This window comes from Pezoporus occidentalis, unplaced genomic scaffold (assembly GCF_034315485.1).
Source record: "Pezoporus occidentalis ecotype Australia unplaced genomic scaffold, CSIRO_AGI_Poc_V1 ctg231, whole genome shotgun sequence".
Classification (NCBI taxonomy): domain Eukaryota; kingdom Metazoa; phylum Chordata; class Aves; order Psittaciformes; family Psittacidae; genus Pezoporus; species Pezoporus occidentalis.
In genome coordinates, this window is record NW_026914191.1 from 86,248 (window position 1) to 99,363 (window position 13,116).

Below are 13,116 nucleotides of genomic sequence, written 5' to 3' on the forward strand. Positions count from 1 at the left end.
TGTGAAAGTTATTTTTATTGTATCTAGGGTGCTTTTGTTCTCCATTCTCTTAGGAGAAAAAGAAAGTCTGGTCACCCTGTGACCTTGGAGCCCATAGACAACTTCAGATTTACCCAAGAAATACCACCCAGGCTAGAAACCGGCCTCTAGTCTGAGCAGGGGAAGGATTAGTTTAAAAAAAGATGACTTTACCTTCCCCAAAGACATCATCTTCTTCCCCGGGTGCAGCCAGATCTTCTTGGGTGTGCTGCATCATGGCAAGGATGCAGCTCAGGGAGCAGCCAGAGCCAAGTGCTTGAACTGGTTCCTATGCTACAGCTTGACTGTTTCCTTTCACCGGTTCCCTAAACATTTTGGTGGTAATAGCTTCCGCATCCGCACTTACGAAAATAGCCTCATTCATACGAGTAACGCTTCTTGTTTTTATGATGGGTTTTGAGGTGGGGTGTCCTTACTGCTGAGAAGCCGATACTGATACTGAGAGCAGAGACAGGCAGGATGGGCACAAAATGCACCCTGCCCTGTCACACAAATGTCACAGCAGGAGCTCTGTCACCCTGGGGTGCAGGGGTTTTGCATATGAATGCGAATCCTTTCTGGTGGCAGAGGCTGGGAACAACTTGGTCCTGCAGAGCAGCTCACTTTCACCCCAGGGACAGCTTGACCCAAGTAACCCCCTGGGGCTCTCTCAGTCCCATGTGTCCATGGTCTTTTTCTCATTTAGCATGGCAGCAATGACAGTGCATTCTCACCCACACTGAGATGACCTGTGGCAATGGACACATGAACAAGCTGGAAAGCCCCAGGTGACATGAATTGTCCCATGGGCAGATGCACTAGCAGGGATGTAATTCTTGCAGTTAGGGTTTCCCGAGTCACCATCCTCAGTGTGTTACCAAACTAAAGGACCTTCCTGATGATCAGGTGAACAACAGAAGAACACCAAATTAGAACTTGCTGTCAGTAATAGGTATATTATTTGATTATTGTTGTCACTCTAATTCTGTATCACACTGGTCCATTCAGTCTCTGTGTTTCCTGAACTTATAAAGCAAGTTGAATCCTTCCTGCCAGGTCTCCCAGTTTATGAGAGGACCTTGCCTACAGACTAATGTACTCTAAACTTGCACAAAAATATATTTGGGCTTCAGGGAGTGTATGAGCCTTGCACAGACCTGCTGACTTCATCAAAGCACTTGGGTATTCGTGTACATGCGTGTGCACATACAGGTGTGGGGCCTAACACTGCCAGTCCCTCACATTTCTGTTATCAGAAGTTAGGGTGTAATGACAGTAAACCTGTACCAAGTTTTGATTAATCAGTCTAGTAATTGCATGTGTTGCCACACCCTTGAAAACGAGATTCCCAGCACAGCAGAGGTGTTCGTTACAGCTTCCCGTACATGAGTCACAAGCAGATATAATGAGCTCATCTCCAATCATTATGGTTTGTTTTTTAAAGCTCAAGCGGTGGGTTACTGCAGGGCTGGAAATGGAGACAGCTGGTTTCCTAGGCAGTGCACTTGAACTAGTCCAGATGGAGAAGACAAGCCAGAAGATGGGACAGGTCCATTTGGAGCACCTGACCTAACCCCAGCCCAGGCTTTAGAGCCAAAACTTCCCTGCAAGAGCTGCTCCGGGCAATGGGCAGCTGTGACCAATATCATTTCCTTAAAACAGCAGGAGATGGGTGAGAGAAATCTTGAGCCCCTGTAAAGTCAATGGCTGAACTGCCCTAGGGTACTGTGGAGCATGTCAGCCCCTGAGGATTGGTGTGGGTCAGAAGAGGCTTCACAGTTCCTGCTGTGGAAGTTTTTTGGGCTTGATTTGAGTAAGTTGTAAGATGAGCAATACTACACATGCAGACTTGAATGACTCAAAACAGACAAGCAGCCTAGCAGGAAGAAACCTGGAAGGAATATGCTGCAACAGCAATGCTAACTTCACTGTGTTGTCTTGCAATTTGAGCTCATTTGTAAATTGGGCATGGGCAGTTTTAGCCATTTACTGCTCTTTCAGAAACACGATGTTGTCCTGGTTATTGCGGCAGCTCCCTTTTGTGCCACATTTCCCTGGGACTTAAAGTTATTTCCCTACCCGCTGTTTTCAGTCAGCCTCTCTGGATGCCTGTTACCTTGACAGCCCTTTTTTCTTTTATTTTCAGGAATTAAAAGGCATCAAAAGCTGTCCTCTCTCCCGAAAACAACTGTCACCAGAATGAACACACCAGTCAGGCTGGTGATGAATGGTAATGACTCAGCCTCCACTGCAGATGCACAAAGAGGAGTCTATTCGTTCCCATTTGCCACATCGTCCCTTGACGGCAGCCTCACCTACATTGTTCTCAGCATGAGATATTCCAAACCTGTCCCCTAAGGGAACGGGCTGCACTTTTCCTTGAGAAAGGATAAGTTAACAGACAAAAGCAGCCTACTTCAAGTGGATGCCCTGACCCTCCTTCTTCCTGCTCCATCTTTGCATTTGTGGAAGCATGTTTGCTGTGTCAGTTTGCATGCCCCTGTCTTTGCCATTTCCTGATCTTAGCCATCCAGCCTAACAATGTAGCTTCCTCCCTGCTTTATTTTGTGGCATCTCAGCTTCTTTATTGCCCTCTGTACCCACAAGAAGTACTTTGTCTTGTTCTTGTTGAGCTGTTCCAAAACACAATAACTTTTCACCTGTTGGCTAGTGAAGCCCTACTTCACACCAGAAAAGTCCCAAATCAATTTTGCAGTCAAGGCAAAGCTCTCACGTGTGTGTTTTTCATGTAACCACATCGGATGTTGCTCTCAGAAAAAGCCACCACCCATCCTCTAAAAACCTGTCAACAAAAAGTGGGTAGACCAGGGAAGTGTCAAAAACAAGGGCGGATCAAGCAAGAGACAGCTCCTTTAAATCACCCCAACTTTACTCTTCTTAACCTGCAACTTAGTCTATTAGAATTTCTGACTCAGGAGAAAAAATCAAGTGTTCTGATGTTTTATCTTCAGATACAGGACTAAAAGCAAAGACATCCTTAATGAAAAAGAAGCGTGAAAACTTGTGCCATTTAGCAGTCTGGATGGGGTTGTTTTAATTCATCCCTACCTTAAATTACCAGCACCTCCACATGCAGCAGGAGAGATGAGTTGGCCCTTGTATGCCCTGCTATGCTGGTGCAGAAGGGAGGTGTCTTAAACAGCTTCTGCCCTATTCATATCTCCTGCTCCAGCGCAAGGAGGATTCCCACGACGCAGAAAGTTGTTTGTCAGAGGGTTAGTCAATGCTCTGCTTTGTTCTGGGGTTACTTTGAGGGTGAAGATTGCATATGGGGGAATAACCTACATGGAAAACAAGGAGGGAAAAAAGAGCTAAAGGAAGAGCAGATGACCCCAAGATGGAGACAGTATGAAGAGGGATATAGGAAAAGGTGGTTGACGTCAGTTAGTGGTCAGTTTGGGAAAAGGGAATGTTCACATGGATTTTAAGCCCTTCTGAAAGTTTTACTCTGGATATTGCTGCAGTTTCAGTCTCCCGGTAAACATCCTCCTCAGAAACCTGACGGATGGTGCTGCAATAACTTTAGTTGTTAACTCATTTGCAAGTTACAGGGACTCCAGGGACTTAGGTTATATTTAGACAGTCTGTGTCAGTCACTGAGCTTAGTACAATTTTTTCATTGCCAACTCTCGAGCCTTTTTGCACTTTTTTCCCTAAAAAAAAAAAAAAAAAGGGATATTCAATTCCAGAGAAAACTTGGGAGAAATTCTCCCTCTTTCTGTCTGGGAGAAGAATCAGCAGGCCAGGCCAGTAGAGGACATGACTCACTCAACACAACTTCACAGACCTTAGGAGCCCTATGCACAAATCTTCATGAGCCTATAAAATAGACACCACGTATGTGTGCTGATAAAAGGGCTGGATCCAGGAACCACTCACCCAGCAGAGAGGACAGTGGTTCCTGAGGACCCCCGTATTGAATTAGATGGTGAATGTATGAATTGGCCTCAGGGAAAACTGCACTCTTGTGCCAGGTGGCTGAAGAACCACAGGCTGGTTTGCCTAGCCCAGCTGGTGTCAATGTCCATCTTGGACACCTTGGTTTGGGAGCCTGGAGGGAGGTCCAAGCGCAGCCCTGTACTCAGTACCCCATCAGACACGCACATCACAGTGAGCAGGAATCACAGCCTGTGTTGTTGCTGCCTACTGTCTTCCTTCATGTTCCCTGCCCTTTTGTGATCAGTGAACCCTTCATATAACCTGGAAGTGAGTTGTATGTGTGTCCATTCAGGTGCGCCACTGCATCTAGCACATCCCACTAGGCCCATCAAAGGTGACTTTGGTTTTCTTCTTCTTTGTCTGAGAGCCATTTTGCATTCCAGTATCATTTGGCCTACAAAAATAATCACTTTCTCATAGCAAAATGGTAGTTTAGTAAAAGGGAGGAAGAAAACCACCCTGATGAAACCCCTAGAGAATGAATATAATCTTGAAAATTGTACTTAGTGAGTAGTTCCCAGTGATTCATTATCAAAAGAGAAAAAAATGGTCAAGTGCAATTTTGCAAGGATGGATCTGGTATTATTCAACATATCCTTTAATATCCTAGATGATAGAATGGATATGATCACACTCATTACAATTACAGATACCGGACTGACAAGGAGCGTACAAGGTCAGAATGAAAATTCAAGCTAATATTGAAAAACTGGAGAAGTGGTCTGGAAAAAACTAAATCCAAGAAAACAAGCTGTGAAATACTATGCTCAAGCAAGAATAATCAACCTCATAAATGCAGGCTGAGGAATGGCTTCTTAACTGTGACATTTTAGAAAGGAGGCTGGGGGCAGCCAAAGGGGGCTCAGCAATAACGCCTGAAAATAGCAGGCACCTTGCCATCAGGTGTGATCAAAAGCAGAGGCACAAAGCAATTCAGTCACTGTGGTTGGGCTTAGCAAGGCTTCTGCAGAGGCAGCACATGGCTTTCAGGCATCTCAGTTCAAGGAGAATAGAGGCTGTTTGGTGACAGTGCTGAGGGGATGGACCAGACTGCTCAGAGGGCTAGAAAACGAAATGGAGGAAAAGATAGGGGGAACCAGAACAACTTCATTTGAGGGAGACAAAGTGAATAAGGGAGATAAGAACAGCCCTCAATCCTTCTTCTCCACCTCTGTGGTGCACAAGAAGTCATAGACTTAGACTGCAGAATGAAAGAATCAAATTAGGAAGAAAATCAGCAAACTCACAGAAACTAGGAAGAAGCAAGTTAGGAAAAAACCTTTCCAACAGTCAAGGCAGTGAAGCAGCAAAAGTGAGTGCTTGGGTGAGTCAGTGCTGAGTGAATCAGAGTGCTGCTTTAACTTATAAAGCATCCATAAAGATTTTAAAGAGCAGAGTAGTCAAGTAGCTATTGGGAATAATATAAGAATAGTTGATCCTGCCTTAGGGAAAGGCGGTGGGAGTAAGGGATCTGTTGAGGTTAGGCTCAGTGTTATTTTGCTAGAGCAGCTATTGAGTAATGCTGGATTTCTACTTGTTAGGTTTATTTCTTGGTGACATTTAGCTGAGTGCTAAGTTCTCACACTGCTTGAGGGGTCCAGCACATTCCAGTGGCTATTGACTGGGATGGGAATATCTTTGCTGTTTCAGCCAATTTATGTATCCCTACTGTCTCTCTCCTCCTGTATAAATCTTTGTGTCTGGTTGGTTTTGCCTTCATTCTTTCTTCCTAATTATTTTCACACCTACTCCTCTATGACCCAGAGAGGTCATTGTCATCAACAAGGAATAGATGATGAATTTTTCACCCTTTGATGACTAAACCCCATGGGTTTCTCTCAGACATATTTCAGATTGTTTTGATAAATTGTTAAAAAGAAGTAGTCTGCAGACCATAACATGCAAACTAGCTGATGCTATCCCCAACACAACCAACAAATATGCTCAATCTTGCTAAACATCAAAACCTTATGTTACACATCATTTATATAAACTTTTAACCAACTTGATCGAATTCTAAAATTGACCAAAGAGGTCTATACAATATTCTAATGCCAATGCCACAGCCACAAGACCTTCCGCATTTCCTTCACCATAGCATCTGTTAATCAAACTTTTTTTCCCCCAAGAGTAGTTTTCCTGGGTGTTGGAGGAAGTACAGGGAAGAAACTCATCTCATTGTTCAGCTCTATGTTTTCAATCCTAGGCAAAGTATGCTACAAGTTGATTCCTAGCAATATTTCAGTAATGTTTCCATAAATATATGGAGTTCCTTTTCTTTCCTTTTAGGAAGACTAATAGAAATGGAATGAAAGCCCCGGGTTATTTACTGTAGACTCCCAGGTCACACTGTCAAACAAATGCTGCCTGTAGATGAATGTCCTTGCTACATGTTAAATTAGCTCTGCCTGTAGACTATTCCATTTTAGAACCTTTGTGTACGCCTTGTTTCCAGTTTCACCAGCTATTGGAAGGAGTGAGGAGCTGGCCTTCTCCCCTAGTCTTTTCTGTTTCTTCCAGTTCCAACCAGCACAGTGCTTATTCTGCTGCTGTGAGATGGCTTTTGACAGTATCGACCCCAGGCATTTTGCAAGACAATGTGGGGGGTTTTCTCTGACAAAGGAATTTCTGAAGACATTCTCCTATATTCCCAGAAACTGTGGGTAAGATGGGGAGCCGCAGTTGTGAGATGTCTCAGACCCTGCCTCGGGCAGCTGCAAAAGGAGTATGCAAACATTTCTCTGAGGCTGTCTGACTTAGCCACTTCCAGCACCAGGACACTGTCAAGTCTCAGTATTTTCCGTTGCCCATAATGCATTCCTTTTATCAGTACATAAAATGCTGTGAATCACTATTTAGCATGATTTTGTGGCTCTCTTACAGAGCACCACTTAACAGGGGCTGCCACAGATAATGTTCCAGGCAGAAGTATGAAATTGAGGCCATGCCTTTGCTTCCAAACTCCATTACAGAGAGAGCGTGAACACCACAGGTTGTCTCTGGCAGGGCTTTCTCTGCTAGACTCTGTATTTGCAAGAGCTGGAACAGCCCTAAACCTTTGTTTAGCAGGAAAGTGTTACTTCAGTCTTGCTCAAATAGGCAACTGCAAAGCTGGTATGGCACCAGCTTCACCACAGGCTGGAGACACTAGTGAGGTACTTTGGTATCTAGCCCAGCCTGGTTTCCATCAAACCTTTGCTGATACTGGTTCCTGACTTAGGTGCTCTCTCAGGCCATGTGTCACTCACACCTGGTACCAACGTGCCAGGGAATCAGAGCACTTAAACCCAGACTTAGTGGCAATGCCAACACTCAAGCTTTTGATCCTTCCCCAGTAGTGTGTTCCAATCCAGTCACTGCAGGTGGCCGTGGCACAGTTGTTTTAAAACTGGAGCATCTTTGTGTTAGAAAAACAAACGGATGTCTCTAAAAGATGGAAAAGCTCTCTTATATTGCCTGTTTGGTGTGTGACAGCAAAGAAGAATTTATTTGTTAAGGACAAGAAGGTTGTGAAGTTGAGGCAGGCCTATTCTGTTCTTGCTTTTGGGCAGCTTCTTGAGAATGTCTTGTGAAAAATGTCCCCACTTTGTATGTGCAACCTCCTGGTACATCAGTGCCACCCTGGGATTGAGTTCTCTGAATAATTGCAACAGCAGGATTTGCTTCTCCTTTTTCTGAAGCTGTAGAATAGAAGTATAGCTGAGAACGGAACCTGTGGTAAAGGAAACCTCGTTGCAAGGGATCCCCACCCTGTTTGCCTTCCTTCTTGAGCAAGCAGTACAGGGCATGCGCAGGGGCTGGACCTGCACCGGGCTGGTAATAGCTCTCCTGGAGGGATTGCTCCATTTTTACTCCTACAAAGTAGGGCGGAAAGGAGGATTTTTATAATTCATATTTTTTTAGCACAATGTCTCACTTTCTGCAGCTCGCTGAAGTGAGTAACAGCTCAGAAACAGTGCAATGGCCACAGCAGACCGATTTGACATTTGTGGGTTTGGCTGCTTTTAACTGCAGAGTAACACTTCTCCCTCCCCTGAAAAGCATATAGGGTCAAAAGAAGGGGTGTGGATTTGAGCCCCATCAAAAGAAGGAAGTGAAGAGCCACTTCCATATCTTCCAGGAAGAAATTCTGCCAGCTGGGTGGACAAGCAATGGTATTATTTGTAGAGTATCTTAAAATGAGGAAATCCCTGCAAATATTTACATGCTCCTGCAATTCCCTACCCCACCAAGGTATAGTGGTTTAAGATGGGAAGTGAAGAGCAGCTTTTCCACCTTTACATGAGAGATGTACATAAACTGGCTGCTGTTGACCATGGTATCCTGAACAAATTTCACTCATAAAATGTACCTAAAGCCTTCCACTGGCAAGGAGTTTGGTTCCCTCCTTCTGCATTGCTGCACTAACACTTAGCTGGCCCAGGGGAAGATCACCACCCACTGCATCAGTGCTTCAGAAGCCCTGATTTTGTTAATCAGCCCGTCTTTCATCCTGGCCTTGTTTGCTGAGAGAGCTACTTCAGAGAGAGCGGTACAACACAGGAAAGTAAAAATAGCAGCAAGAGTTTCAGCAAAATGTGGCACTTCATGCAATTATTTTTTTGCTGTTTGCATCTCCTGAATTTTCTTTTCCTAACAAGTTTAACTCTTGTGTAGAGACCACCACACACACAGATTGAGGTTAGTGAGTGGCTCTCCTAAACAGTGATGGATCAAGGAGTTAGCTTTTCAAAGTAAGCAAAAAATGGCTCAGTCTGCTGAAGTACAAGTGTTCATGACATTAAGTATTCTACACTAAAGGCAGTTCAGAAATAATAGTCATGGCTGATAGAAAATAACATAGGCTGGCCAAAAGGAAAACCAGAAACAAACTAGCATACCCATATGGGCAGACTCTTTGTTCTAGTTCAGAAAGATGCTGTGCTTTATCCAACAGCCTCAGTACAGGCTTCACTATTGCAGATTTGATGAGAAATCGGTGATAGCAAAGTAGTGACCTGCAGTGTGTGTGACCAAGAAGCTATTGTGGAAGACACACTTGCATGCCCTACTTCATGCTCTCTGCATGGAGAGTGCACAGCCTGTGAAAAAGCTTGGGGGGTGTGTGTATATTCTATCTCAATTTGACTTCATGCTGCCCCTCTAGCTGTGGAGATAGGCAGAGAGATGCTACCGTTTGGGTAGGGTGGCAGGGACGGAGGAGCCTGGCTATGAGCCGGCTTGGTGGACAGCAGCAGACACTGCAAAGCGTGCAGCAGCTCACCTTTGCCATCAGAAGGCAAAGCCCCAGAGGAAACCTCTCCCTACCTCTAACCAGGTGGCTGCCCCCTATCACAGCACCCTGCCCTCCATGGGCTGGTGGGAGGCACCGATGGTACCCCTCCTCCCTGCTCCTCTGCAGAGGCTGGCCAGGATGGGGATAACATTCAAAGTCAAACGAAAAAAGGTTAATTATATTTTTCATCGTGCATCTTAGCAACCACACCTACATGAAAATCTAAGTATAAGATCTTTTACCCCCCACCTTTCCAAGCAATTAGCATGCTGAAATACAGGCAAGAAACAGGATGGCGGTGTCAAAACTGACACGTAGGAAGACCGTTTCCTTTTCGCAAGGGTACACCAAGCTGGCTGAGAACAGTTTCTGAACTTTTCTCCTCCCTGTGGAGAATTGCCTCCGCAGCAGCTTTGGTAACTGTCCAAAACCTCCTACTTTTGGTGACTGGCACTCTGCTGGCAGTCGATGCCCAGAAGGTCTCACATTTCCTAAGTAAGAAAGCCCCAACCCCCATGGACTGTTCTCCAGTGAAACTAGGTTGCTCAAAAACATCTGAGAAAGATGGAAAATGAAGGCTGCCCGTTTGAAGTAGAGAGACTGTCTTTTGGAGCTGAGTAGAGAAGAAAGGCAGCTGATGACATATTCAGTGCAGCGCTGGCTCTGTCTGAGCCTTCTTTTGTCGGCCAAACTTTAAATTAATCTCAGTCTGGTTTCTGAATCTTGCTGGCAAGTTTTCTGGTAAACTTCAGACTTAGAAGAGGCTAAAGAAGGATGCTAGCCAGACAAATTTATGTTAGGGTTTCCAGGTGTGACCAGCAGTGCCTGGGAAGCTGTTTGTGAAACTGGAGGCTGCTGTGGGAAATGTGGGGTGATCTCCTCCAGCACTGCACATCTCCTCTGTGCAGGGAGAGCAGGCAAAGCCCCCCGGCTGAAACACAGCCAGGCCTATGTAGCTGGCCATGAACCAAACCTGTATATGCTCATGAGCTGATATATCTTGAATAAAGAGTGAATCCAAGGCCTTTGCTTGTGCTGTGTTTTCCGTCATAAGAGCAAATGATGACTTTTTTCTTTCTCTTAGCAGCTAAGAAATGTTATTTCCACCCAACAAGTTCGCTGCTCCAACCTGCAGATGATGAATAGAGCAGACAAGGTGAGGCATTACCATATAGGGAGGATGTCACTGGGGAAGGCAGGGAAGATTGAGTTGGGAAGGAAATGCCTGTGAGCCTCCTCACACAAGGGAAACCAAAATCTCTAGAGATATCTCTATAAAGATATCTTAATTTCTTCATGTTTGTTGACATTTGACCTCCGAGTGTCTTGTCGGACTGACAGCCTTGTTCTTTTTCTTCTCTCTGTGCCCCACGAGGCTGGGACACTGCTTAATGCCAACTCATCCAAACAGTCCTTCCCAGAGTGCCTACTTGTCCCTGCGCTGGGTCTGGAGACTCAGGACCAATTAAAACAAGGCAAAAGGTCTTGTCTTGAAGATTCTAATGAAATTCCCTCTGGTCTCCACTTGCTTTAGCAGTTACGTTAACAATCCACCACCAATGGGCTTGCAGGACTAGCTCTGTAAGTGTGCCTGAATAAGGCTGTTTCCATTTTCAAGGCCAAAACTAAACTTTTGAGGCAGGCAATAAGCCTGTGATTAGGCCTTTAGAGTAGTTTGCATTTGAGAAGATGCAATAACTTGTGGAATGAATCACCAAATCTGAAGTTGACTTTTCTGGTCAAGATTAAGAAGAAAGTAGCTGAGTGTAGGAGGATCACAAAATACATTAAGCATAACAGCAACAAAAGGTCTGACCCAGCCCTATGAGTTTGCGGGTTTTACTTTCTTAAGTGCTATTCTTCCTCTCAGGAGCTACCAGAACAGCAATACACTGAGCTTTTAGCACATGCTCTCCAGTTCCTTCATCTCATTCTCACCCTCAGCCACAGCCAAATGACTGTGCCTGACCCTAGTGAGCTTGAGCAAGCAGGGGTGAGGAACCCTTGCTTGCTCAAGTCCTCTTTTCTGAGAATAGGGAAGGCAGAGCAACACTGGGCTCCACCTTTCAGACCTGGCTGTGGATGAGCTCTCACTTCTCTGTTGCTTGCTCCACAGCCCAATGAGCAGAGCAAACCCATTTGAGACAGAGACACATGCTCCTCAGTGGCTGATCCATGCTGGTGGAGAGGACTACTGCAAGAGCTGGTGAGCTTCCTTGACCCAGTGGTCAACCCAAACTGCTCTTTGTTAGCTAGCCTTTCCTACCACACATGCAGCAGTATAATTAGGTTCATTAAAAAACCTCTTACAAGCCAGAAGCAAACAGGTCACCAAAACACTCCACTGCACACGCTTGTCCCTTTAGGGATGGGAAAATAGAAGAAGGGAGCTATGGCAGATGTCAGTCACGCTTCCCGGCATGCCCCTGGAAGGGTGCCCTTGCCTTGGGCATGAGCCCAGCCATGGACCTCAACAGAAAATGGAACACAGCTCCCTGTTGTCTTGTGCAGTGCTCACTTAACTTGAATTTGAGGAAAGCCCTTTGAGCAAAGTGCTTTGCATAAGAGTAGCAGTCCATCCTGAACATCAGGATTATCTTCTATTTCATAGCCAATGCTCAGAAGGCCTTATAACCAGCTTGTAAGCACTGTCTGTGGATAGCATTGCCCCCTGGACTACTTGCAGGAAAGGCATCACAAAGCAGACCTGGGCACTTCTCTTGCCTAGTAGCTGTGTTTAAAATTGTGTTTTCTGTGCTCTTAAAGAGAGGGGTTCCCAAGAGCACATAAATACCTTATAAAGCAGCAGAACATTGAATAATTAATTTTCAGCAGGCAGAAGATTTTATTCCAACCAGAATGGCATAAAAATCCTTTTGGATTCTCACAGTCTGTAAGTGAAAAGCTGAGACAATTCAATCTAAAGTCTTTTGTGAAAGAGGATCAGACAACATGATCTGATCCTCACACAGTGATATCCTTACTCCATTCAGGAGGAAATGCAATTTTCTGTTCTGTTTCTCAGTGATAGAAGTAGAGAGTCCACAAAGCAGCATATCCTTTTCAGTCCTTTCCTCTTATTTTGTAATCAGAAATTATCTTCCAAAGTGCAATTCCACTGCAGCAATCCAGAGCATCATCCCACTTGTTTCCACCAGCAGTGTGCTGTTTGCTCATTTGTGGTGGTGTTCCCTTCTCATATACAGCCAACTGGTAGTTGGAAAATGGTCTATTTATACTGTATTAAGGCAGAAAGAGCTGATGCATTATGTTGTTGGTACTTTGCATGTATTGTGAACAGCTAAATAATTCCTTTGATGAATTACCAAAATACAAATAGAGATCATGAAGGACTCAGTCTTGGGATAAATAACACAGATAGCTCTACCTGGGGATGAATAATGCTTTCCACAAGCACCTTGGGTGACAGATGGCAGTGAAGCAGCTGATCTTGTGTCAGGAAAATGCCTATATGGTACAGCCGGTTTAAGAGATGAAGCAACAAAAGAGGAGAGATTTGCTAAAGACACAGAAAACCTTAGTGAACAAGAAAACAGCTATAAAGCTAGTTACTATGAGTAGTTTTCTGCATACAAAGGTGCACAGGATTCTGACTGCATGACTTGCAAACCACCTATACTAAATTTTATTCTTCATTTATCATCTTTATTAATCTTACTGCTCAAAACCCAACAGCAGATAAATTGCTAACCCTATGTAGTGCATTAATGTAGTTTTCTTTTGTGGCTGGGGTTTATAATGCTTCCACTCTGTTACCATCCCTAGCAAAACCCACCAAATGCAGTAGACTGCCCACAGGGCAGCATCTCCTTACATCACCCTTCCTCAGCTCACCCCCACCA

At 44.7% G+C, this 13,116-nt stretch overlaps 1 protein-coding gene across 1 annotated transcript in view; it reads right to left on the reverse strand.

Moving 5' to 3' along the window:
- The window catches only part of RIPOR2 (RHO family interacting cell polarization regulator 2), a 64,511-nt gene extending 64,050 nt beyond the window's left edge, over window positions 1-461 (reverse strand). Inside the window, 1 exon segment of the mRNA XM_062621679.1 lies at window positions 193-461. Coding sequence (XP_062477663.1) covers window positions 193-256 — 64 coding nt within the window. The 5' untranslated portion in view covers window positions 257-461.
- Window positions 462-13,116: the final 12,655 nt, after the last annotated feature.